Below are 27,610 nucleotides of genomic sequence, written 5' to 3' on the forward strand. Positions count from 1 at the left end.
ACCTTAAATGGTATCACTTAGTTTATATTACCTCTTGTCGCTCTTCCTTCAAATGTATCAGTGCACATTTCTCTGCTTTAAATTTTATCTGTCTATATTGCTTATTGATGTTAGTCTGAGATCTATTACTATTTTTCACATTGTTTATTAAATTTCTGCAGTTGATGTCATCCAGAAATTTGAAATTTTGCCCTGTGTGTCCAAGTCCAAGGCATTAATGTACATCAAAAAGAACAATAATTGAAGTAAATTAGTTACTTATTGCAACCTCATCAGCAATTCAAGGCACAGAAAGGCCATCCTCCACAACCCATGATGGTTATATTAAGCAGTTTGAGTTCAATATAATGCTGACTCCTGATTGAAAACTCAGTTTGTCCTCTGGTGACATTTCTCACTTAAAATGTATACTAGGCCTCCCCTCAAAATGAGCATCTGTAAGAGAAATGAATGAAAAAAAACTCCCACAAATCAATAATTCAAAAGTTTTGTATATGGTGAGAAATGATAAGTTTTGAATCCAAAACCTGATTTAGATTGAAAGATGATGTGTCCTACCTTTTGAGTGTCATTCCTAACTGACAAAGCATCACTTCCTTAATACTGCACTGGAACGATGGTCTTGAATTTTGTATTCAAGCAGTGGAGTGGGGCTTAACCTGAAGCCTTATGTGTTAGAATTTAGAATGTGACCAACTGAAGCATAGCTAGCACGAATCAAATTAAAAAGTGCCAAAGCGATGAAAAATAAACAGATGGTAGGATCACAGTTGTCACCCAATATTATATTCGATTTCCTCCATTACTATTAACAATCTGAATCTACTTCCTGTTGCCAGGCCTGGAATTGGACTTTGGTGACAAAAAAAGTAGTACCTAGCAACTGCCTGCCATGAAGTCCACCCATTAGCTAGAAATATCTCTGGATTTTGATTTGAAATTAACCGAGGAACGTAAAAGTATGAAATACCAAATGTACCACACTTTCCAATTAAGCTTTCTTGAAGAGTTTTATGTACTTTGCACCATATCATTTTAAATACTCATAAAAGGTTTTCCTCCGTGTACAAGATTTGCAAATGAGAGACAGTAAATTGCATCCTGCACATAGAGGTGAAAACAAACTGTACAGTGTAGAGTGGTTGATAACAATGATAATCAGATTAATTTAAAATGTCAAGCAAAGCCAGATGCTCTAACTGGGTGTACTAAAATTAAATTTGACAGGAAGTGAACAACACATTGACTGCTTCATAACTAAAAATGGGAAATTGCATTCAGAAAACAATTAAAATTTGAACTATTTTGTACTTCTAAACACATTTCATGTCAAAATAATTAAAATTGTTGATACAAGCATGAAAACATCAGATTACAATATCAGTTTGGCTGATGATCTGTAAACTGAGCTTTCTTCAAATAAGCTGCTCATGGCAAACACTAGGAAAAATTGCAATGTGAACCTTAAAGCTGTCTGCCTGCTTCAAGTTTCACTTCTCTGACCTTCATTTTCGGGGATTCCCCACATACTGCAGTGTCTCCTCGTTTGAAAAAGACAATACGGTCGAGGAGAATACTGAGATACAGGCTATTAGACTAGACGGGATTGACGTTCACAAGGACGGGGTATTAGCAATTCTGGAAAGTGTGAAAAAAGATAAGTCCCCTGTGCTGGATAGGATTTATCCTAGCATTCTCTTGGAAGCAAGGGAGGAAATTGTAGAGCCTTTGACTTTGATCTTTATGTCGTCATTGTCTACAGGAAGAGTGCCAGAAGACTGGACGATAGCAAATGTTGTCCGCTTGTTCAAGAAGGGAAGTAGAGACAACCCTGATAATTATAGACCAGTGAGCCTTACTTCGGTTGTGTGTAAAGTGTTAGAAAGGATTATAACAGGATTTATAACCATCTAGAAAGGAATAATTTAATTAGGTAAGGCATTTCAAATTCGTAAAATCAATAAGGCATTTGATAAGGTTCCCCATGGTAGGCTCATTCAGAAGGTCAGGAGGAATGGGATACAGGGGAACTTAGCTGCTTGGATACAGAACTGGCTGGCCAACAGAAGGCAGCGAGTGGTAGTAGAAGGAAAATATTCTGCCTGGAAGTCAGTGGTGAGTGGGGTTCCACAGGGCTCTGTCCTTGGGCCTCTACTGTTTGTAATTTTTATTAATGACTTGGATGAGGGGATTGAAGGATGGGTCAGCAAGTTTGCAGACGACACAAAGGTCGGAGGTGTCGTTGACAGTGTAGAGGGCTGTTGTAGGCTGCAGCGGGACATTGACAGGATGCAGAGATGGGCTGAGAGGTGGCAGATGGAGTTCAACCTGGATAAATGCGAGGTGATGCATTTTGGAAGGTCGAATTTGAAAGCTGAGTACAGGATTAAGGATAGGATTCTTGGCAGCGTGGAGGAACAGAGGGACCTTGGTGTGCAGATACATAGATCCCATAAAATGGCCACCCAAGTGGACAGGGTTGTTAAGAAAGCATATGGTGTTTTGGCTTTCATTAACAGGGGGATTGAGTTTAAGAGTCGTGAGATCTTGTTGCAGCTCTATAAAACTTTGGTTAGACCGCACTTGGAATACTGCGTCCAGTTCTGGGCGCCCTATTATAGGAAAGATGTGGATGCTTTGGAGAGGGTTCAGAGGAGGTTTACCACGATGCTGCCTGGACTGGAGGGCTTATCTTATGAAGAGAGGTTGACTGAGCTCGGTCTCTTTTCATTGGAGAAAAGGAGGAGGAGAGGGGACCTAATTGAGGTATACAAGATAATGAGAGGCATAGATAGAGTTGATAGCCAGAGACTATTTCCCAGGGCAGAAATGGCTAGCACGAGGGGTCATAGTTTTAAGCTGGTTGGTGGAAAGTATAGAGGGGATGTCAGAGGCAGGTTCTTTACGCAGAGAGTTGTGAGAGCATGGAATGCGTTGCCAGCAGTAGTTGTGGAAGCAAGGTCATTGGGGTCATTTAAGAGACTGCTGGACATGTATATGATCACAGAAATTTGAGGGTGCATACATGAGGATCAATGGTCGGCACAACATTGTGGGCTGAAGGGCCTGTTCTGTGCTGTACTGTTCTATGTCCTATGTTCTATGTTCTAATTAGGGATAGTCAACACAGTTTTGTGAAGGGTAAGTCGTGCCTCACCAAACTTATTGAGTTCTTTGAGAAGGTGACCAAACAGGCAGATGAAGGTTAAATCGGTTGATGTAGTGTATATGGTGAAGGGTAGGTCATGCCTCACAAACCTTACTGAGTTCTTTAAGACGGATTTCAGTAAAGCGTTTGATAAGGTTTCTCATGGTAGGCTATTGCAGAAAATATGGAGGCATGGGATTGGGGGATGATTTAGTGGTTTAGATCAGAAATTGGCTAGCTGTAAGAAGACAGAGGGCGGTGGTTGATGGGAGATGTTCATTCTGAAGTTCAATTACTAGTGGTGTACCGCAAGGATCTGTTTTGGGGCCACTGCTGTTTGTCATTTTTATAAATGGCCTGGATGAGGGCGTAGAAGGATGGGTTTGTAAATTTGCGGATGACACTAAAGTCGGTGGAGTTGTGGATAGTGCGGAAGGATGTTGCAGGTTACAGAGGGACATAGATAAGCTGCAGAGCTAGACTGAGAGGTGGCAAATGGACCTTAATGCAGAAAAGTGTGAGGGGATTCACTTTGGAAGGAGTAACAGGAATAGAGAGTACTGGGCTAATGGTAAGATTCTTGGTAGTGTGGATGAGCAGATAGATCTCGGTGTTCATGTACGTAGATCCCTGAAAGTTGCCACCCAGGTTGATAGGGTTGTTAAGAAGGCGTACGGTGTGTTAGTTTTTTTTGGTAGAGGGATTGAGTTTCGGAGCCATGAGGCTGTGTTGCAGCTGTACAAAACTGTGGTGCAGCCGCACTTGGAGTATTGCGTACAGTTCTGGTCGCCGCAATATAGGAAGGATGTAGAAGCATTGGAAAAGGTGCAGAGATTTACCAGGATATTGCCTGGTATGGAAAGAAGGTCTTACGAGGGAAGGCTGAGGGACTTGAGGCTGATTCCGTTAGAGAGAAGAAGGTTAAGAGGCGACTTAATAGAGACATACAAGATGATCAGAGGATTAGATGGGGTGGATATTGAGAACCTTTTTCCTTGGATGGTGACGGCTAGCACAAGGGAACATAGCTTTAAATTGAGGGGTGATGGATATAGGACAGAAGTTAGAGGTAGATTCTTTACTCAGACAGTAGTAAGGGTGTGGAATGCCGTGCCTGCAACAGTAGTAGACACGCCAACTTTAAGGGCATTTAAATGGTCATTGGATAAACATATGGATGATAATGGAATAGTGTAGGTTAGATGGGCTTCATATTGGTTTCACAGGTCGGCACAACATGGAGGGCTGAAGGGCCTGTATAGCGCTGTAATGCTCTATGTTCGATGATAGTGGTGGGCTCTGCCTTTCGGCAAGAATCTCACCAGGCTATGTTACCACGGTTCCAGGAAAATTGTTTTGGGCTGTAGGGGAAGTCAGAATAGCACCACATTCCTGCCCTGTCACTTATTCCTCAGGAGAGACTTTACTTTCTGTTCTTCCTTCCACTTTCCTCCTCCACGGCACAGCTCTTGCTAAAAAAAAACACTTTTACGTGCAAGATTTTCTAGTCTGGGAATAGTTCTGTGACCTGAAATGCTAACCCCTTTGCATTCACCATGGACATTGACAACCCCAATGATGCATTTCCAGCCGTTTCCTGTTTTGATTTTAGATTGCCAGCTGCTGCAGTATTTTGCTTTTGCACCAAATTGTATGCAGATCTAAGATGAGTCCTGACCACAGAATAGTTCCTGGGGCTTTAAATACATTATTTGGAAAGCAAGCATATTGTTTGCTTTCTTTCTATAATGTTAATAAAATGCATATGCGCCCCATTTTAATCCCCAAATTTGTAATTCCTTGCATTTGTCACTATTAAGCCTAAGGTTAAAGTGTCCCCTGCAAATCAAGGTTAATTGTGCGTTCTGGAAACAGCAAGTCTAAAGATTCCATGCCATACTCAATTTCTTCTAAAAACCTCTGCAGAGGTGATTCCCCTCTGCTTCTTTCTCTTTAGCCATGTTTAATCCATGTTCTTGCTTGACCTTGGATACTTACAGAAGTTTTTAAAATTTAGTACAATGTATCACATGGAATATCCTCAAATGTTCCTAAGGAGAGTCAGGCAGAATATTGCTTCTGGAGTATTGCTTGAACCAATCAATGGGTCATTCTGTTGTAATTATTGAACTGGCAGGGTAGGAGGCACTGAATAGAACATAGAACATAGAACATTACAGCACAGTACAGGCCCTTCGGCCCTCGATGTTGTGCCGACCTGTCATACCAATCTGAAGGCCATCTAACCTACACTAGTCCATGTACGTCCATACGCTTATCCAACGATGACTTAAAGTTGGCGAATCTACTACCGTTGCAGGCAAAGCGTTCCTTTCCCTTACTACTCTCTGAGTAAAGAAACTACCTCTGACATCTGTCCTATATCTTTCACCCCTCAATTTAAAGCTATAAGTTGCCAGTACAAAACAAACTTTACAATCTGTGAGAAACAAGGAAGGCAGAGTCAAGAATGAGTTTTTTTAATGCAGGTTGGCATATTTTTAAAAACGGGCATAGAAAATGTACATCATTCCTCAGCCTATCCCAAACCAATAATCTTCAGAACATTTGATTAATTACAGAACAACCACTTATGAGTTAATTTGTTAATATTGTCTCCACTATATAGCCAGTTATAATTCAACAAAGTATAATGCTATTGTATAATGCTAGGCAAGGATTACACCTCACTGAAAAAATAAATTCTGTAAAAATGGTCTGGAATGACTGTATTGATGAATATCTGTACATGATAGTTGAGCATACAATGACTGTTTTCATTAGAATGAGGACTTATTTTAGAATAGATGCCATGAAAGTTGAAATCTTATGTTGACTGCAAATCCATTCCCTGAGGTGAAGCAAAAAAATTCAAAAAGCACAGAAGAGTTTAAAACAGAAGCATTCAGTTTGTGTTCTTGTTAGTATTGTGGTTCCTTATTGATATTGGAAAGACTTTTACAAAATATCGTAGATTTCAGTGAGGTGAGGTGGAATTAGGAATTTGAACCCTTTAAAGGCCAAATGTGGACCTCCAGGCAGAAATCAAGTAAGATTTGTTGATATCTAACCGTGGGCTTGAAACAACAATGATTTATGTTTATACAGCACTTTGAATGAAATGAAACAAGTCAAGGTACTTGTCAAGAACATGACAAAGTAAACTGTAACATTGAGCCACATGTGGAACTGTTATGTCAAACAGCCAAAACCTTGGTCAAAGTGATAATATTAAAGGAAGGGTCTTAAAGGAGGAAAGCAAGGTGGAGACATATTTCAGAGCTTCGGGGGCTTGGGGAGCAGAAGGCAAAGCCATCAACAGCTCCATGTTGTAATTAGGAATGCACAAGAGGCCAGAAATCGAGAAGTATCGATATTCATATGGATGAGGCGCTGTAGGAGACAGAAGACCAAATCCAGGCAGAGAATTTTAAAGCTAAGAATTGCTTAACTGGGAGTCAATATAGTTCAGTGCCGGAGAAAACAGACTTAGTGCAAGTTACCATTACATATTCCACGTACTCCAATTGTAGAGTTTTTTGCCCACTCACTTAAATCTGCCTAGATTATTCTGCAGAGATAATGGGAACTGCAGATGCTGGAGATTCCAAGATAATAAAATGTGAGGCTGGATGAACACAGCAGGCCAAGCAGCATCTCAGGAGCACAAAAGCTCCTGAGATGCTGCTTGGCCTGCTGTGTTCATCCAGCCTCACATTTAGATTATTCTGCAGACGTCTTTTGTCATCCTGTCCACTTGTTATTTCACCTATTTTTGTGTCAAAAGTACCATAAACTTGGCTATAGTATATTCACTTCCCTCATCCAAGTCATTAGTATATACTGTAAATAATTATAGCACCAATACTGATCCTTATGGTGCTCCATAGATCGCCAACATGAAAATGCCCCCTTCATCCTGACTCTCTGTCTTGTTTTAGCAAGCCAAACCTCTATCCAAGCTAAAATACTACCTCCACCATCATGGGTTCTTATCATGTAACCTTATGTGCAATGCGTTATAAAAAGCCTTTAGAAAATTCAAATATATTGCATCTATTGTTCTTGATTATTTATCCCGCTTATTATCTCTTCAAAGACTTCAAACAAATTTGTCAGGCATGATTTTCCCTTCCTGAAGCCATGCTGACTCTGATTGTATTATGTATTTTTAAATGCACTGCCAGTATGTATTCTTTTGTAATAGACTTGATTATTTTCCCAATGACAGATGTTGAGCTAACAGGCATATAGTTACCTGGGGTGTAATCTTACAGGAGCCTGGGTGACATGGAGAATGGCGAGATTTGTGGCAGAATTGGACGAGAAGTTCAGTGAGGCCTATCTTGATATCAGGAACAACTTGTTATTCAATGTCAATCAACATGGCAGGTTTTTCATGAGACAGCGGCAAGTTAAGGGAGATTATAATAAAGGGAAATTATACCTTATAAAATGCTTTATTAACATCATGTCTCATCATTAATATTCAGCTTCCTATGATACCAAACAGCCCAAACAAGCCAGATGTTAAGATTTCTTGATATGGCAGAGTGGATACCTACAGACTTCAGCTTGCCATTTTTTCCAAAGGGCATCCATGTTGGACACGAGACAGCAACATCCCAGGGTGTGAGGTTAGTGCTCCACAGGCACCAGAGGACATTCCAGCACTGCACCACCCTGCCACGGTATCTAGGTCCCTGCCTGGGAAGCAGGATGATAAATTTCCCTTGTATGCCACATGTGGGGCAAATGTGAGGACTGTGCAACTCAGCTCTGGACTGACAGTACTTGTGTAGGTGTGCAACAGCCTCTTAAACAGTGGCAGCACAGCCAGGGATGCCGGTCAATTTTGGGAAATCCCAGCAATGGTGGGATTACAAGGAGACAAGTGGGACACCACAAGGGTGGGAGAGGTAGTTACTGAAGTGAGTTTGGTATGATGAAAATGTACTAGGCCTCTTGGTGAAATAAAACCCCTGAAATACTTGACACAACTGGCACATCACCAAAATATGTCAGAGTCAGAATTTTGTGTCCTCTCCATTTTGAATAGGGTGTTACATTGCCAATTTTCCAAACTGCTAGAACTTTTCCAGAATCTAAGGATTCTCAGAGGATTACTACCCATGCATCCTGAAGTCCGTTAAGACCAATCTTAAAACTTGCTGCCGTGACCAAGCTTTTGTTGACATGCTTCAGTACCAAACTCTGCTTTGTAGCACATTTGTGAAATGTCTTGGAATACAATTGTATATGAAGTCATGTTATTATTGTTTTGAAGTAGCTTTTCAGTTGGTACACATACGGCTAATTGAAAAATTTCAGCCTAAAGCTTTGAGGTAATTCTCCAACTTCCGCTTGCTCCCTATTTCCTGAAAGCTGTGCATCCTCGTATCTCATCTATTGTCCAGACTCAAAAATTACATGTACACCAAGAAGGAAATCTTTTGGCTCAGGGCACCTAAAAATGATAACCAACCGCAACACTTATCTTTGAAAAAGCACCAAATTAAGATGAAATATATGTTTTACATTATGAATCAATCTTCTTATCATTAAATATTCAAGAAACTGTGACTGTTACATTGTATGTTTTTGATTAGTGACGAACAGATGGGAAACAGGTTGATTATTTGCTCAGAACTGACTGTACTCCCGTACGCACACTGAACATCTTCTATAACTGCATACATTTGTTTTATCACAGTTTAATGTGAGTATTAGTTTAATCATGGCTGCAGGCACTAAATGCAGCAAGGCAGTCAAGGATTTATAATATCAAAAATTGCAGAAATTACTAGGTTTATAACACAGAACAGTACAGCACAGTACAGGCCCTTCAGCCCACAATGTTGTGCCAAACTTTTACCCTAAACCTAAGGTCTATCTGACCTCCATCTCTAACTCTCCTTCATTCATCTCATAATTTGTCAAATTGATTTCACCTTGTAAACGCCATACAGTATCATAGACAGTACTGAATTCTTAAAATACCACTGAAGTCTGGATTCAGTTACCCACTATCCAACTCGTGCTCTAGGGACTGTGAGCTCATTTTGGAAACCTCATACTTTCAGACCATTCCTAGTCTGCATCACTTAATACCGGACATTTGTATACTATAATATATAAAAGGAAGGCTGGATAGCTAAAATGAATAACACAAAGCATGCTCCAACATTCAAACAAGATGTTGAACAATTATGTTTATTGTGTTTAAATTTACTGTTTAAACTAAGTTGTGCAAAGCACAGCTGACTTAAATGCTGCAGGGTCATTCATGCTGAAATATAGACTGTGTTAAATCTGTAATTATTATGAGACTAAAACACATTCTGTTCAGAAAATTAATGACAGTATAATACTAATTACACCAAAAAGAGGCAAACTTTCTGATCCACAGTTCTATTTCACAAAGTATCTGAACACAAGTCGCAATGGTCCTGGGGAAATATTAAAATGGTACAGTAATCAAGTCAGAAGAGTCAGAAGTTAAAAATTCACTTCCGCCCCAAATTCAATATTACTGCAACAGGAAATGGGCACAGGCCCAACTACAGAAATGGAAGTAATGTGCCCCTAAAAAGATATTAATCCAAGGTTGCATACCTGGGTCATTGCAAAGCCAGTGATGAAGGTTTGACCCCTTCTCCTGCCTCCAACACACCCCTCCTCCTGGACACCAAAACAAGGCCTCATACCCTCCCTCAACCTCTTAATCTCTAACTACTGTCGCGACATTGATCACCTCAATGTCTCCACCCCTCTCACCCACTCCAACCTCTCCCACACAGAAAGTGCAGCCCTCTGCTCCAACCCTAATCTCACCATAAAACCCACAGACAAGGGAGGCGCAGCTGTAGTATGGCGCACTGACCTTTACATCGCCGAGGCCAGATGCCAGCTCTCTGACACCTCCTCCTACTGCCCCCTTGATCATGACCCCACTCCTGACCATCAAAATATCATCTCCCAGACCATCCACAACTCATCACTTCTGGTGACCTCCCAACCACAGCCTCCAACCTCATCATTCCCCAATCCTGCACCACCCGTTTCTATCTCCTTCTCAAAATCCACAAACCTGACTGCCCTGGTCGACCCATTGTCTCCGCTTGCTTCTGCCCCACGGAACTCATCTCCACTTGAGGTGACCCCATTTTCTCCCCCCTTGGTCCAGGAACTCCCCACCTATGTCCATGACACCAGCCATGCCCTCCACCTCCTCCAAAACTTCCGACAGCCTGGTCCCCAACACCTCATCTTTACCATGGATTTCCAGTCCCTAAACACTTGCATTCCCCATGCAGATGGCCTCAAGGCCCTCCTCTTCTTCCTGTAGTATGGGCCCGACCAGTCCCCCTCCACTGACACCCTCATCCGCTTGGCTGAACTCTTCCTCACCCTCAACAACTTCTCCTTCAATTCCTTCCACTTCCTACAAAGGGAGTGGTCATGGGAGCCCTATGGGCCCAAGCTATGCCTGCCTCTTTGTAGTTTACGTGGAACAATCCCTCTTCCAAAGCTCCACTGGCCCTATCCCCCACCTCTTCCTCCATTACATTGATGACTGTATTGGTGCTGCCTCGTCCTCCTACGAGGAGCGTGAACAGTTCATCTACTTCATTAACAACCTCCACCCCAACCTTAAGTTCATCTGGGCCATCTCTGATACCTCTCTCTCCTTCCTGGGCCCCTCTGTCTCCATCTCTGGCATCCACCTGGAAATGGATATCCATTTCAAGCCTATCGACTCCCACAGCTGCCAAGAATACACCTCCTCTCACCCACCTTCCTGCAAAAATGCCATTCCCTATTCCCAATTCCTTCACCTCCACTGCATCTGCTCCCGAGATGAGGCATTCCACTCCCAGACATCTCAGATGTTGTCATTTTTCAAGGACATCAACTTCCCCTCTTGAGTGTTCGAAAATGCCCTCGACCGTGTCTCTCGCATTTCCTGCAAATCATCCCACACACCCGTTCCCCATTATAACAACCAAAGCAGAATCTCCCTCATCCTCACGTACCACCCCACCAACCTCCGACACTTCCGCCATCTGCGATCTGATGCCACTACAAAACACATTTTCCCCTCCCCACCCTTATATGCCTTCCGGAGGGACCACTCTCTCCCTGACTCTCTTGTCTGCTCCATACTCCCCACCAGCCCCACCACATTCAGTACTTTTCCCTGCAACCGCAAGAAGTGCTACACCTGCTCCTACACTTTCCCCCTCACACCCATCCCAGGCCCCAGGAAGACTTTCCGCATCAAACGGATGTTCACCTGCACATCTGCTAACGTGGTATATTGTATCCACTGTTCCCGTTGTGGCCTCCTCTACATCAGGGAAACCAAGCGGAGGCTTGGGGACTGCTTTGTGGAACACCTACGATCGGTTCGCAACAAACAACCACACCTCCCAGTCATGAACCATTTCAACTTCCCCTCCCACTTGGACAACATGTCCATCCTGGGTCTTCTGCAGTGCCACAATGATGCCAACTGAAGGCTGCAGGAACAGTATCTCATATTTCGCTCGGGAACCCTGGAGCCCAATGGTATCAATGTGGATTTTACCAGCTTCAAAATCTCCCCTCCCCGACCGCATCCCAAACCGGTTCTTCCCACCTCAAGCCCCACCCCTATCTCCTATCCACTATCCTCATCCTGCCTCCTTGACCTGTCCGTCCTCCCTGGGCTGACCTATCCCCACCTACATTCACCTTTACTGCCTCCGACCCTGCCTTTTTGGCCTGTCTGTCTCCTCTCCACCTATCTTCTCCTTCATCTTCCCCCCCTCCTCCCAATTTATTTCAGAATCCCTTTCCCCTCCCCCATTTCTGAACAAGGGTCTAGACCCAAAACATCAGCTTTCCTGCTCCTCTAATGTTGCTTGGCCTGCTGGGTCCATCCAGCTCTCCACCTTGTTATCTCAGATTCTCCAGCATTGACAGTTCCTATTATCTCTCTAATGAAGGTTTAACATTGGGCTGATTAACTACCAAAGCAAGCCTCATCTCATACGGACAGGAAGTTTGTAAGAAATTACGCAGGCACCTGAAACGTTTGGAGCTCCTTCAGTAACGCCATGATGAAGGCATATTCCCAAAGTGGATAATAAAATGTGAGGCTGGATGAACACAGCAGGCCAAGCAGCATCTCAGGAGCACAAAAGCTGACATTTCGGGCCTAGACCCTTCATCAGAGAGGGGGATGGGGTGAGGGTTCTGGAATAAATAGGGAGAGAGGGGGAGGCGGACCGATGATGGAGAGTAAAGAAGATAGGTGGAGAGGTAGGGAGGGGATAGGTCAGTCCAGGGAAGACGGACAGGTCAAGGAGGTGGGATGAGGTTAGTAGGTAGATGGGGGTGCGGCTTGGGGTGGGAGGAAGGGATGGGTGAGAGGAAGAACCGGTTAGGGAGGCAGAGACAGGTTGGACTGGTTTTGGGATGCAGTGGGTGGGGGGGAAGAGCTGGGCTGGTTGTGTCGTGCAGTGGGGGGAGGGGACGAACTGGGCTGGTTTAGGGATGCAGTAGGGGAAGGGGAGATTTTGAAACTGGTGAAGTCCACATTGATGCCATATGGCTGCAGGGTTCCCAGGCGGAATATGAGTTGCTGTTCCTGCAACCTTCGGGTGGCATCATTGTGGCAGTGCAGGAGGCCCATGATGGACATGTCATCTAGAGAATGGGAGGTGCAGTTGTTTGTTGCGAACTGAGCGGAGGTGTTCTGCAAAGTGGTCCCCAAGCCTCCGCTTGGTTTCCCCAATGTAGAGGAAGCCACACCGGGTACAGTATACCACATTGGCAGATGTGCAGGTGAACCTCTGCTTAATGTGGAATGTCATCTTGGGGCCTGGGATAGGGGTGAGGGAGGAGGTGTGGGGGCAAGTGTAGCATTTCCTGCGGTTGCAGGGGAAGGTGCCGGGTGTGTTGGGGTTGGAGGGCAGTGTGGAGCGAACAAGGGAGTCACGAGAGAGTGGTCTCTCCGGAAAGCAGACAGGGGTGGGGATGGAAAAATGTCTTGGGTGGTGGGGTTGGATTGTAAATGGCGGAAGTGTCGGAGGATGGTGCGTTGTATCCGGAGGTTGGTAGGGTGGTGTGTGAGAACGAGGGGGATCCTCTTAGGGCGGTTGTGGCGGGGGCGGGGTGTGAGGGATGTGTTGCGGGAAATACTGGAGACGCGGTCAAGGGCGTTCTCGATCGCTGTGGGGGGAAAGTTGCGGTCCTTAAAGAACTTGGACATCTGGGATGTGCGGGAGTGGAATGACTTATCGTGGGAGCAGATGCGGCGGAGGCGGAGGAATTGGGAATAGGGGATGGAATTTTTGCAGGAGGGTGGGTGGGAGGAGGTGTATTCTAGGTAGCTGTGGGAGTCGGTGGGCTTGAAATGGACATCAGTTACAAGCTGGTTGCCTGAGATGGAGACTGAGAGGTCCAGGGAGGTGAGGGATGTGCTGGAGATGGCCCAGGTGAACTGAAGGTTGGGGTGGAAGCTGTTGGTGAAGTGGATGAACTGTTCGAGCTCCTCTGGGGAGCAAGAGGCGGCGCCAATACAGTCATCAATGTACCGGAGGAAGAGGTGGGGTTTGGGGCCTGTGTAGGTGCGGAAGAGGGACTGTTCCACGTAACCACGTAATCCCAAAGTGGAACTGGGGCTGGGACACCGTGATCAAAGTTTCCAAATCAAGTTGAGAGTATAAAATATCCTTCCTGCTCACTCATCCTCACCTCCCTCATATACATTCCTATCCCATTCAAGTCACCCTATACTAATCTATGTATCCAATACAGCCTCTCAAACCCTTAGAACCACACTCTGCCAATGTACCCATTCTCCACTGACCCCTGTTTCACCTTATACCTACCAATCCGTTCCAAGTAGGTTTTCAAATCCTCTACACTATCCTATGCCCCTAATCAGCCCCATGGCATTTTATAGCCCTGTTATGCCACCTCATAAACCCCTAAACTCCAGTCTTTGCCCTTCTCTCTTAGAGCCAACTCACAACATCCACGGGGGCAACCTCAGCCAGCGTGCTGACAATGTTGTCACAACTGGGAAAGAAACACTCTCACTGATAACAAAAAAAATCAATTTATCAAAATCCCTTCAATTATTCCATTATGGAAACAAACATTCCCAGTCAATAAGCAGTTGGAGGTGCCTATCAATAGGTACCCCATTGTGAAATAATACTTTGGAAAATCAGTCATGCAGCAGAAATCCTATAATGATGCAAGTAAACCCAGGCACTCAAGTGCTTTTATTGAAAAATTGTTTTTTGAAGTTTTTTTTAAACTCCACATATTTGCCTTTGGCGGTTCCTTGACAGCTTTGGCAGTCTCAATCAGTTTATGCACTTGTTAGACACAAGCATCACTTCAGGAAATCACCACTGGCCGTATCCCAGAGACTTACAGGACTCATTCAACAGTGAAAGCCAGATTGTATTAATGATAGTCTTTCAATCAGTATACTTGATGGAAGAGATCAAATACAGAATAAAAATAAGCATTGTAATTTACTTTACATTGGAAAGAATTCAATGGCAACTATATCACAAAACTATTATAGTGCTGGTGGGAATAACAAACTGTTTTGCAATCCATGACAACTATTCTTAGTTCCTCTTTCTACTCTCTTGTTGAACATTATCCAATATTCAAATTTCTTACCAAGTCATTAGGTTATCAAGTTGTCAAGTATCCAACAGAAACAACCGATATTCATCTACTGCCTTTAGTATAATAATACCCTACAAAGCACTTCATCAGAGAATTTTAAGCAAAATATAAAACCAAACCACATTGGCCAGGAGGATATGAAGCCAGATGGCCAAAGGTTCGGCAGAGCAGGGTTTATGGAGAATCTTAAAGGAGGAAAATGAGGTAGAGATAACAGTGAGGCCGGGTGAGAAATTGTTTCTGACTATAAATGCCTCATATTAATGGTAACCTTTAGTAGTGGCTATAATTAAACTTTAACTGCTGACAGTTATTTTATGAAGAAATGTGGCAAATGCATGCTTTACTACAGATCATTGAAGCCTTAACACTTTCTGGGCTCATAGGGAGATGCTGTTCCCACGCAAAGTCAAGTCAGCTTTGGCCTCCTCATGCGACTGTTGCCTTAGTCAACTGTTCTTGCCAACAGTGAATTTTGTCCAGATACACCACGATCTATCCTTCCACATAAGTGAAATATTACAAACACACACAAGAGGGTTTAGGGGGCAGTTATTAAAGTCAAAGACTTGCAAGCATGTGGAGAACAGCATGAATGAATGGGGAGGGGGAGGGGTGGAAGCTGCATGATCCATGAGAAAAGAAACAGTTAGCATCTTCACTAATTTATATGTTAATTTAAAATGGATTGAATGTATGCAATTGAATTACAATTAAAGAAGCAGTGAAACCTACCACTAGCACTGTCATTGAGAGAAAGATCAACAAATCCTTTAGAATACAAGTGGTGGCCTAGACATTGGACCACGATTTTTGGTCAATAACAAGTCTCTTGAAACCCCAATACAGTGGGAAGGAAACATCCTCACTATGAGTTAAAGGAGCACAACTTGCCATATTGGTTTTTATTGAAAAAACAAAACCGACACACACAATGTCTATCAGAGATAATGGGAACTGCAGATGCTGGAGATTCCAAGATAATAAAATGTGAGGCTGGATGAACACAGCAGGCCAAGCAGCATCTCAGGAGCACAAAAGCTGACGTTTCGGGCCTAGACCCTTCCTCAGAGGAAGGGTCTAGGCCCGAAACGTCAGCTTTTGTGCTCCTGAGATGCTGCTTGGCCTGCTGTGTTCATCCAGCCTCACATTTTATTAACACACAATGTCTATGCCTGGAATAGACATTAGGCCCTTTATAACGCACCTCATATCTCTTTGAGCCCCCAGTGCATAACTGGGTTCCACTGCTGGCTTTACTCAGGGAATCTAACAGTACATGTGCAACACTTATCTGAATGTAACATTTTATATCCACTTGGATAAGGAGAACCACCAATTTGATTGGGGCAACACCAAGGTCCTGGGGCAGGCAAAGCAGAGACAACTGGGACAATTGGGAATTCCCAGAAGCCTGGTACTCCACTAAGAAAATCATCAATAAACACATAGAGCTCGACCCCATATACACTCCACCGTGAAAAAAATACCAGAAGTGAGGTAATCCAGCCCAGCAGACACGAGAATTCAAATAACAGGCGGGAAAACACAACGGCGCTTCATCGGAGGCTGAGCTGTTGATGTTACCCAGCAGGGCAATGAAACATCTGCGGAACAACAAACCAGCTCGGCGAGCCAACCAACCACAACATCCACAACCCAAGCTACAAATCTACTCTAAAACCTTAGTGAATGTAACATTGCCATTGTTGCTTCTAGCCTGACTCCTGACTCCTACTATTGTCCAATGTTATCACTCTTCATTCCACACATACCAGAGGGTTTTCTATTATGTTTCTCCTGCAACCTCGTGTATTTGCATAGATGAGGCTGGTGGGGGGGAGGGGGGCACGGTGGCACAGTGGTTAGCACTGGGTTTGATTCCAGCCTTGGGCAACTGTCTTGTGTGGAGTTTGCACATTCTCCCCATGTCTGCGTGGGTTTCCTCCCACAGTCCAAAGATGTGTAGGCTGGGTGGATTGGCCATGCTAAATTGCCTGTTGTATTCAGGGAGGTGTAGATTAGGTGGGTTATAGGGGGATGGGTCCAGGTGGGATGCTCCAAGGTTTGGTGTGGACTTGTTGGGCCGAAGGACCTATTTTAACACTGTAGGGATTCTATATCAGAGATTCAAGAAATGTGTCTCACTACTCAGATGCAGGGAATATGACCTATACCTTTAAGTACCCACACTGGGCTTGTCAAGTTTTCAGGTCAATGTCTCTTTACGCAATTCGAAAGATCAGTCACCAGATTCTTGTGCTGCTTACTTAGAACAAGTGGCACGTTATCTTTAGAAGTCTTGACAGTTTGCAAGATCGAAATCAGTATGACATGCCTTTTGGCCTGGCAGATGCAGGAGATGCTTAAGAAGTACAGTAAAATCATCTGAACAGACATGACAGAACAAGAAAATAATGCAAACTTTTAAGTTAGTTGAAGCATTTCCCAAGTCTTAAAGGTGCAAAGAACACACAGAAAAATGCTGGACCACAGTTGCAGTAAAACAACTGGTTCTGGCCTGTAGCACAGAATCTAATATTTTACAAAACTTAATCAGCGAATGGTGGGGCTCTCCCATCAATGTACAGTAATTATGATCTTGGAAAGATCTAAATTCTTTTATTCAAAACTATCACTGTAAATGACAATGATAATTTTCAAATATGTAACTAATGGTGATCATGTACCCTAGTTACCTCTCATATTGGAGAAATATATCTTCGCTTTGCTGGTCAGATATTGCTCAATCTGCAACAATGGGAGGAATCGAGACAATTTTGAACAAAAGTCTATTCCTACTGTGGGTCCTGTCTGTTTACTGTCATATCAGCATTCCAGGGAATAGCCTTAATATTGTGGTTACTAGTACACTCGTTCCTTTTATCATAACTGATCGATAGTTATATCTTCAAAAGAATTAAAGGGATAAGAAACCAACTGATTGAGAGTCTCCACTGAAAGCTGATATATATTTAAATAAAACAACCCAGAAGTTGAAGAACTGAGACAAGAATAGAAACTGCTAGAGAAACTCAGCACATCTGGCTCAGCACAGTTAATGTTTTGAGTTGAGTGAGCCTTCTTAAGATGTTTTGTTGCTGCCAGATTTGTTGAATTTCTTCAGCAATTTCTGATATATATTTAGCTGTGTCTAACTCTGTAAACAAGAGGTTTAATCAAAAGTAGAGTAGATTTCTCCTCAACTGACTGACAGTTTTCCTCTACTTGACATTCATTGAACAGTTCAGGTAGAGACTGCACAGTGCGCAAGGCTGCAATGTGTCCATTATTTTAAACTCAGTAGATAAGTGGACTTTAGCACTGTTGATTTTTCCCTATTTCTTAACAGGAAGGTGCTGCAGTGAACAGTAGCATCAGAAATGCTACCCTGGCTAAGATCAACTAATTTAACGCAAACTAGTAACAAATCTGTGATGTCATGTTAATTGTTGCTTGGAAACCATAGAATCAGGGAAAATTACATAATTACATAATCACACTGTTTGGCCTAAACACCCTTTAAAAAGATTTATCAACTTAGTTTCATTCCTTTTTCATTTCCACTAGCTTCAGGAAATTTTTTCAAGTACATAGAGATTCTTCTTAATAGTCTTAACAGAGTCTGCATCAGGACAAGAATACTGGAATCCTTTCCGGGTTCAGGCCTCATTTGAGGTCAATTTTGTCCAGCTGATTCCCACCCTGTGCACTGTGCAGCCTCTGTGTGTGCTGCCTAATGAATGTGAAGTAGAAGGAAACAGTCAACCAGTTGAGGAGAAATCTACCCTACTTATGACTAAACCTCTTGTTTACAGAGTTAGATACACCTATACGCAAATCAGAAATTGCAGGAGAAACTCAGCAGGTCTGGCAGAAAAATAGCTTCTGAAGCAGCCTCTCTGGTCCAGTAACAATAACTCTGCTTTTTCTCTATAGATCCTGCCAGATCTGCTGAGTTTCTCTGATAATGGGAACTGCAGATGCTGGAGAATCTGAGATAACGAGGTGTAGAGCTGGATGAACACAGCAGGCCAAGCAGCATTAAAGGATCAGGAAGGCTGACGCTTCGGGCCGAGACCCTTCATCAGAAATGGGGGAGAGGAAGGGGTTTCTGAAATAAATCGGGTGAGAGGGGGAGGCAGACTGAAGGTGGATAGAGGAGAAGATAGATGGAGAGGAGACAGACAAGTCAAAGATGCAGAGATGGAGCCCGTAAAAGTGAGTGTAGGTGGGGAGGTGGGGAGGAGATAGATCAGTCCAGAGGGGATGGACAGGTCAAGTGGATGGGATGAGGTTAGTAGGTGGGGGTGTGTGTGGCAGTAATATATATTTATAACATATACACTGTAATGAGCAGATTAGCTGAAGCAAAAGGTGTTTGAAGTATTGTTTTCAATACTTTTCATACTAGCATTGGAAGGCACAATCCTTTTCAGATTGTAGGGAAGTGGTATATCCATTGGCTTCAGGTCAGGTCTGGACGAAGAGTGAAGGACAGCATTAGGTTCTTTTACTGTATACATTAGAATCTTATGACACACAGAGGATCACATTGTTAAGACTCAGCAATAGTGGAACATCCTTTAGACACCTATCTAGCCATAAAAAGACTTTGGTATCTAAATTTTAGATTATTGTTATCGGGTTAGGAGACTGGCTAGTGCTCCTTTGAACTCCACGTAAGAAACTTTGGCTACTGCCACACTGGTATGCCTGTCAATCAAATATAGAAACCCAGAGATAACCTCTTGTGGATCACATAGCTCGCTGGGCTGCGTTCGCTACCTATTATCTCAAAGCCCTAGGTTAATGACACTCTGACCTTTTGATGGTTCAGGTCTCGTAGTGAATATTGGCTAGTTCGTTGTCTAAGAACCACACAGAGGACAAATTTATCCTGATATCCTATAAATGACACAGAAGTTCGAATTAGATGTTCATGATGGCTCCCACTTGAAACAGACAGGTAAAGACACAGGCCCTTAGCCTAAAAATGGGCATGACCCAAATTTCAGGATGTATCAAGCTTAGTGGAGTGCAGGATGAAAATCCTTGAAAGTGGGCCTTGTACCAGCTTTGAATGTGAAATGGGCATGATGAAACCCAATCTCATTTTGAAAAGGGAATTGGATAAGCAGCTGAAGAACAAAAAAGGAGGGTTATGGGGAAAAGGGAGTGGAACTTATTAAACAACTCTCTGATGGCGTCCACCGAGAATCACTGTGCTGATTGGCTTCTTCCTGTGTTGTAACAATTCTACAATATCTTGCTTCATGAATATTACTTTTTCTGAGAATGATTTGGATAGTAGCTTTAAATGGGGTGTAGGGGCCACATCAAGAAATATCCTGTTTCTCTACAGTAATATAAATAATGTAGATGCCTTAAATATGTGCCCACTGATTCTGGTGATCATCACAAATGTTGTCCACTATGGAACTTATAACTCAGAGTTAGTTCTTTAATCTTAATTACAGTATGGCTTACATAGAAGAGACTACAGACATGAGGCAGGATGCTACAGGCCTTCTGCTATTAAGTTTCAGGAAGTGGGAGGAGGGGCTTGAAAAGTTCCTGAGGGCCTACGGCCTCATTCTTTCCTGACCTCTTATCAATATTGTAGCAGACAGAGAGGCCTAGGGCATCTCATGTCCACTCATCCCAATTGAGGAACGTAGTGGCCAGTTAATTTGCACATGAAGGCTACCTCTTGTCCAGCCCCAATTTCGATGCTGGCAGAAGTCGGAGGCAATGAGTAAGTCTTACAGGGCTCACTCATGTGTCAGCTAAGAAGAAATGATACGACTCCCCCAGCTGCTCCCTTTTCACTTTGAAATCACCTCCAAGTTCTGCACTCATCTCTGCCCTCCCAACTGCCGACCTGGGAAACCCTTCCACCAAGTAAATTTACCCACAGTAAACTAGGTCCTGTTGACAAAAATGCGACATTCTGTACACACAATTGGCACAAAAGGGGAAATTGTAAAAGCAATTTCAAAGGGAACAGCAATGTGTACAACATGAGGAAAAGGGTGCTGTTGGGTTGGCAAGTGAATTCTGATTGGTCAAGGCATATATCCCTCATCCCAAATTCAATAATTTCTCTACTGCTGAAGTCAGGCAAATTGAGCGACAGTTGCTCGTCTCCTCTCATCATCTTTTCTTGAATTGGAAGGTTAAATTTCTATTTTCCAAATCCACAAATGAAGTCAAGGGAATTTTGGAAGATCAAAATCAATGCGTTCATTATCTTTGAAGACCCTCATTTTAAAACTCAAAAATATAGACCATCAGGTCCAGAGCTTCTCACCCATTAATTTCTTTCCTTTTATTAATTCTGTCCTAATGTTGTTACATTATTTTTTATTTGCTTGAAAATAAATCTTCTTCCTTTCATTCCTAAAGGACCCATTAATTTTGGACTATTTCTTCTATCTGACAAACCTGCAGAAACTCTTCCCCCAGCCTATGTTTTCTGTCCTTTGTTCTACTCAGTTCCACTCATACTGATCTTGCAATGACCCGTTGCAACTTTTTCTTACCTGCTATAGCCTGCAGGCTGGGAATGGCAATGGTGCTGTATGTGTTAATGTTGCTGGTGCACCATGTGTGCACCTGGGTTTCACCTTCACCCTCCAGTCCTGTGACACCATCCACAAAATAGGAGCCCCACTGTTCTGACACGACTGGCCACATCTTCTGCCTCTTGCTCTGGAAACAAAAAGACATATGTATGAAAGGGCAAAAGGGTCAAGAAATTGTAAGGAATGATGGTCATGTCTTGGAATAGTAATTTTTCTCCCAGATATCATTTTGAAAAAGTATTACTTTCAATGCCACTGTTTAAAGCACCGTGCATCTTAGCCAGGTTAAATGAAGTACAGCCCAAGCCAAGCATAATTAATATGCAATTGTACTAAGTTTGAAGTTGTTTCGAAAAATACTACAAATAATAAACAAATCATTAGGGTGTCTTGGTAACACAATATACAACCATTGTGTTGGGGAGCCATTGGCCTCGGAGTTTGGCAGGACTGCTGACTCCATTTTCTATTTGAAAGGGCTAGAGAAGTATTAGAAAACAGTGAAGCAGTAAGATAAAGGTTCAAAGAAAGAAACAACAATGAGAAAATTATTTCTTATTTTGTTTAAGTCACACACACAAACTCACTGATTCGGAGAGGTACAGAACGCACATTATTTTCCCATTAGCAAATGAAGATAAGCTGTATTGACTGAATGAGTATATCAGATCCTCGCTGTTGCTTACTACATTTACTTGTTGCAAAATGAAGCAGGCTGGTATCAAATAGAGACTGAAGAAGTGGATGTGTCAATGTGAGTATCTGCACAATTTGGCAAGAGCATTTTGATTGTTACAGCCTTGGTGCTTTTATACAACTAGACATAGTGAAGTGCAAGATAACAGCTGTAAAATGTAGATTCAAATTTTTTGACAGGACTGAGGTGTAATTGATCCTGAGGACTATCAGTTGAGGCATAGATTATAACAGCAAGCAGGTTATGCTGGAGTTATACAAAAACTTTGGTTGGGGTACAGCTGGAGTATTGTATGCAATTCCAGTCACTTCATTTTAGGAAGGATGTGGTTGCACTGGAGGGGGTGCAGAGCTAATTCACCAGTATGTTGCCTGGGATGGAGCATTTCAGTTATGAAGGGAGGCTGAATAAGCGCAAGTTGTTTTCTCTGGAGCAGAGAAGTTTGGGACCTGACTGAGCTGTATCAGATTGAGGGGCAGGAACAGGGTGGATAAGAATCAGCTGCTCTCCCTTGTTGAAGAGCCACGAACAAGGGGGTATATTTTGAGGAGATAGTAGGAACTGCAGATGCTGGAGAATCTGAGATAACAAGGTGTAGAGCTGGATGAACACAGTAGGCCAAGCAGCAACAGAGGAGCAGGAAGGCTGACATTTCGGGCCTCGACCCTTCATCAGAAATGGGGGAGGGGAAGGGGGTTCTGAAATAAATAGGGAGAGACGGGGAGGCGGATAGAAGATGGATAGAGGAGAAGATAGGTGGAGAGGAGACAGGCAAGTCATAGAGGTGGGGATGGAGGCAGTAAAGGTGAGTGTAGGTGGGGAGGTAGGGAGGAGATAGGTCAGTGCAGGGAGGACGGACCGGTCAAGGGGGTGGGATGAGGTTAGTAAGTCGGAGATGGGGGTGGGGCTTGAGGTGGGAGAAGGGGATAGGTGGGAGGAAGGACAGGTTAGGGAGGCAGGGACGAGCTGGGCTGGTTTTGGGATGCGGTAGGGGGAGGGGAGATTTTGAAGCTTGTGAAATCCACATTGATACCATTGGGCTGCAGGGTTCCCAAGCGGAATACGTATTGCTGTTCCTGCAACCTTTGGGTAGCTTCGTTATGGCACTGCAGGAGGTCCAGGGTGGACATGTCGTTTGAGGAATGGGAGGGGGAACTGAAATAGTTTGCGACTGGGAGGTGCAGTTGTTCTGCAAAGCAGTTGCCAAGCCTCCGCTTGGTTTCCCCAATGTACAGGAGGCCACGACAGGAACAGCGGATGCAGTACACCACATCAGCAGATGTGCATGTGAACATGTGCTTGATGTGGAAAGTCTTCTTGGAGCCTGGAGTGCGGGAGAGGGGGGAGATGTCGGGGCAGGTGTAGCACTTCCTGTGGTTGCAGGGAAAAGTGCCTGGTGTGGTGGGGTGGGAGGGGAGTATGGAGCGGACGAGGGAGTCACGGGAGTCATTCGGAAGGCAGGCAAGGGTGGGGAGGGAAAAATTTCTTCACTGGTGGGGTCAGATTGCAGATGGCGGAAGTGTCGGAGGATGATGCATTGGATCTGGAGGTTGGTGGGGTGGTACGTGAGGATGAGAGAGATTCTGTTTTGGTTATTATTGCAGGGAGGGGGTGTGAGGGATGAGTTGCAGGAAATGTGGGAGACACAGTCGAGGGCATTTTCGACCACTGTGGAGGGGAAGTTGCAGTCCTGAAAAACGAGGACATCCGAGATGTATGGGAGCGGAATGCCTCATCCTGGGAGCAGATGTGGCAGAGGCAAAGAAATTGGGAATAGGGGATATCATTTTTGCAGGAAGGTGGGTGGGAGGAGGTGGGTTATTAAAAAGGGGGCAGTAGGAGGTGGTGTCGGAGAGTTGGTGTCTGGCCTCGGCGATGTAGAGGTCAGTGCGCCATACTACTACTGCGCCACCTGCCTTCCTGCAAAATTGCCATCCCTTATTCCCAATTCCTTCGCCTCTGCCTCCATTTCTCTCCCTATTTATTTCAGAACCCCCTTCCCCTCTCCCAATTCTGAAGAAGGGTCTCGGCCCGAAACGTCAGCTTTCCTGTTCCTCTGATGCTGCTTGGCCTGCTGTGTTCATCCAGCTCTACACCTTTTTATCTTGGTATATTGTGAGGATTTTATTTTCATCCAGAGGGTGGAGGAAATCTGGAATGCATCACCCGGAACAGCAGTTGAGGTGGGTAACCTCACCAACTTAAAATAAATACTTGAATCAATACTTGAAGTGCCGTAACATATGTGTGGGAGAAAGTGGGACTTGTGTAGGCAAGCTGATGGAGGTCCTGCAGGAAAGGCAGGAAACTTCATCCCTCACGCAGGTGGTACAGACTCAATGGGTCAAACAGCCTCTTCTGTATGATTCAATGGTATCCATGGCTGATCTGAATTTGTAACAAAGGCCTTCTCTGTTGTATGATTTTATAGAGTTTATATTGTGTTGCACTATGAGGCTGTGGCTGAAGCAAATCACATTTTAAAAAAATAATAAAGCTTAGTGAAGTTTAATATGCCTGAAAGGAGCAAGATAAAAAGTACCTGAAAGCTACCTCAGATTCATCTACAGAAACAGAACGTAACATCATCCAGTGTTGATAGCCTTGAAAGCTCTTTAATACTAAATATGGAAATTAAATAGTGTTTACAGCTTAACAGAAATTGTGGGTGTTACACCCAGTCATGATTACCATTGACAACGGAATTGTGATACACTTAACTGTGGCAAATAGGAAGCAAGTGCTAGATGTAAAACACTTGATGATAGATAGATGATTGATAATCTTTGACTTAGACTATTTCTGGTTGCATTCAGTACACTAATATCTCTGCTCACTAGCTCATTTGACTAGATGACTGTGATGCAGAATAAAGCCAATAGCATGGGTTGAATGCCTGTGCAGGTTCTGGCAGTTCATGAAGAACTGCCTCTTCCACACTGGCTTGTGGATTGCTTACCCTTAAACTATACATAAGCTACTGTCTCTCTTTAATGAAGAAAGAGCAAACGTATTTGTGGCTTATGGCTACATACCATTTCATACCATACCATACTTGAATGAGACAAAATCCCCATTGGTTTCTGAACATTTCCGAGTATTAGACAAGTAAAATTATTACTTATAATTATTTATAACTACTGATTAAAAAAAAAATCTATAAATCAGAAAATTTATATGGCACTTTTGTGAAGTATATGAAAATATAAAAGCGATGTGAGTTAACTTTGAAGTTTTATTAAGAATCGGAGTTCAGTGTAACATTTTACTGAACATACAGGTACCAAATTGTTAACTCAGCATGTAGGGCTTTTTCTTTGTGGCACTACTTGGCGGGAGATATATCAAGGTTTTTAAAACATGCTACTGAAAATAATGAATAGTTGAAATGTTTCCATTTAAGTTGGGATAAATGAAAGTAAGGCTATAAAATAAATAATACAAATAAATGGCACCTCACAAAGAAATTACCTTTTTAACACTGCAAAGTTTAAGAAAATAATCAGTCAAAATATTTTTAATTCTTAACAGTTGACATTATTTGCATGCTTGATAATTTTTCTTTGTGAATTTAATGGGTAACATCAATGATGTTCTGTAAAATATTTCATGCTATACATACACAGAAACGGATAAAAGCAATTGGTGAAAGGTTAACATTACTACAGCACCACGTAAACAGCTCAAAATGTTTATTTTAACCCTGAATCTGCAAGCAGATCCATAACAAAAGACATTTTTCCCTGGACCAGATTTGGATGAAGCTTTCAGCTCAAAAACTATGCGACTGGGATGTTTCTTGAACAGCAACATGAAATATTAAACATTTGCTCATCCTGTCAATTTTTATTACTATTACTTCTCCATTTGTTAGATGTATACAGAACATCAAAAGTAGTAATAGAATTTCTTGATCTATTTTTCCAACTGATATTATTTTACCACTGGTGCTGACCTGTTAATACAAATTTTTGTTATTTGTTTATGAACTGTGAATATGACTAGTAAAGGTTGGCATTAATTGCCCATTCCCAATTGTTCATGAAAAAATGAACCACTTCCTTGAATCTACTGCATTTGTGCATTGTAGGTACATTCGCAGTGTTGTTACACCAGAGTTTTGACCCAGCAATGGAGAAGGAAAGAAACGTGTAAAGTTCCAAGTCAGGAAAAAAAAATGTTTATTTGAGGGAGACTTGTAAATGGAAGCGTTTCCAATGCATTGACTACCTTCTCCTAGTAAGTGGCAGAGGTTAAAAATTTAAGAGGACCTGTCAAGAAGATCTTGTTGACAATGTTGAGGAAGCAAATGCTTGAAGTGGCAGGTTATGGTACCTATCAAGCAGTCCCAAGTTTCTTGTACTCAGCCAGGTAAATGGAGAACAGTCCATCATGCTTATAATGCGTGTTTTGTAGGCAGTTATAGGCTTTGGGGAATCAGGAGATACAATATGAGGTCCCAGGTTGGGGCTGTTAACCTGGTCCAATTAGGGAGCCCCGGCTGACAGATATAAACAGGGGTGCCAGGCATTCTGTTTACTGAGAGCTATATCTGAGACAGCTGGACCAGTGTCGAGGGCTATGTTTGTGTAAATAAAGGATAAGTTGGTGATGGGATACCGGCCTGTGTGAAATTTCATTACATGGTGGAGAATTTACAGCCTCCAACCTCTCTTGTAGCTAAACTATTTATGTCTCTGGTCCAGTTAAATTGCTAGTTAATGGTGGTGCCCAGGAAACTGATGATGGGGATTCAGCAGTAATAATTTTAAATGATCATGCCCAAGCGGAGATGCTTAGATTCTTACTGTCTGACACTTTTGTGACATGAATATTACTTGCCACTTGTCAGCCCAATTGTTGTCCAGGTTTTGCTGCACTGAAGTCCCACTTCCATGCAAGTTAATGGTTGCCAGGCTGCTGCAACTGGTGGGAATGCTTCCCCAGCTTCTATTTGGGTGGCAAACATTCCTGCTCTTGCATCATTCTTCCAGTGAGTTTGAGTTAAGTAACCAAAGATTAGAGTAAATATACCTCAAGAGAAAGCAAACCACACATTTATGAGTCGCTGGGCACTTCTACTAGTTTTCTATTAATTTTGTAAGGTGTAATTCTTAATGTCGACAAAAAACAGAAATTTCTAGACAAGCTCAACAGGTCTGGCAGAATCTGTGGAGAGCAATTAGATTTAACATTTCTGGTTGCGTGACCCTTCCTCAAAGCGGATGGTAGCTAGGAACATGTTGGTTTATATGCAGAAGGTAGGGTGGGGGTGGGCGGTTGGAGAGGGGATAAGGAATGAACAATATAGCCCAAAGAGAGAGAAAGACAGTTGTGACAGACAAAGGAGTGGATAATGATTCGGCTAGGAGAGTGAATAGCTGTAAAAAGGGACTGTTAGTGACCAGCAATGGGTTGCGTGTAATAGCAGACTGCAATAACAAGGCCTGATGTGTGCAGTTTGGGGTAAGGACATGG

At 43.0% G+C, this 27,610-nt stretch overlaps 1 protein-coding gene across 1 annotated transcript in view; it reads right to left on the minus strand.

Annotated features, from left to right (window-relative positions):
• Window positions 1-27,610, minus strand: part of nt5dc1 (5'-nucleotidase domain containing 1) — a 514,716-nt gene that overhangs the window by 10,935 nt on the left and 476,171 nt on the right. Inside the window, exon 11 of the mRNA XM_048530930.2 lies at window positions 21,394-21,562. Coding sequence (XP_048386887.1) covers window positions 21,394-21,562 — 169 coding nt within the window. The remainder of the gene's footprint in view (window positions 1-21,393; window positions 21,563-27,610) is intronic.

The sequence above is a fragment of the Stegostoma tigrinum genome, chromosome 4 (assembly GCF_030684315.1).
Source record: "Stegostoma tigrinum isolate sSteTig4 chromosome 4, sSteTig4.hap1, whole genome shotgun sequence".
In the NCBI taxonomy this organism is placed as follows: Eukaryota; Metazoa; Chordata; class Chondrichthyes; order Orectolobiformes; family Stegostomatidae; genus Stegostoma; species Stegostoma tigrinum.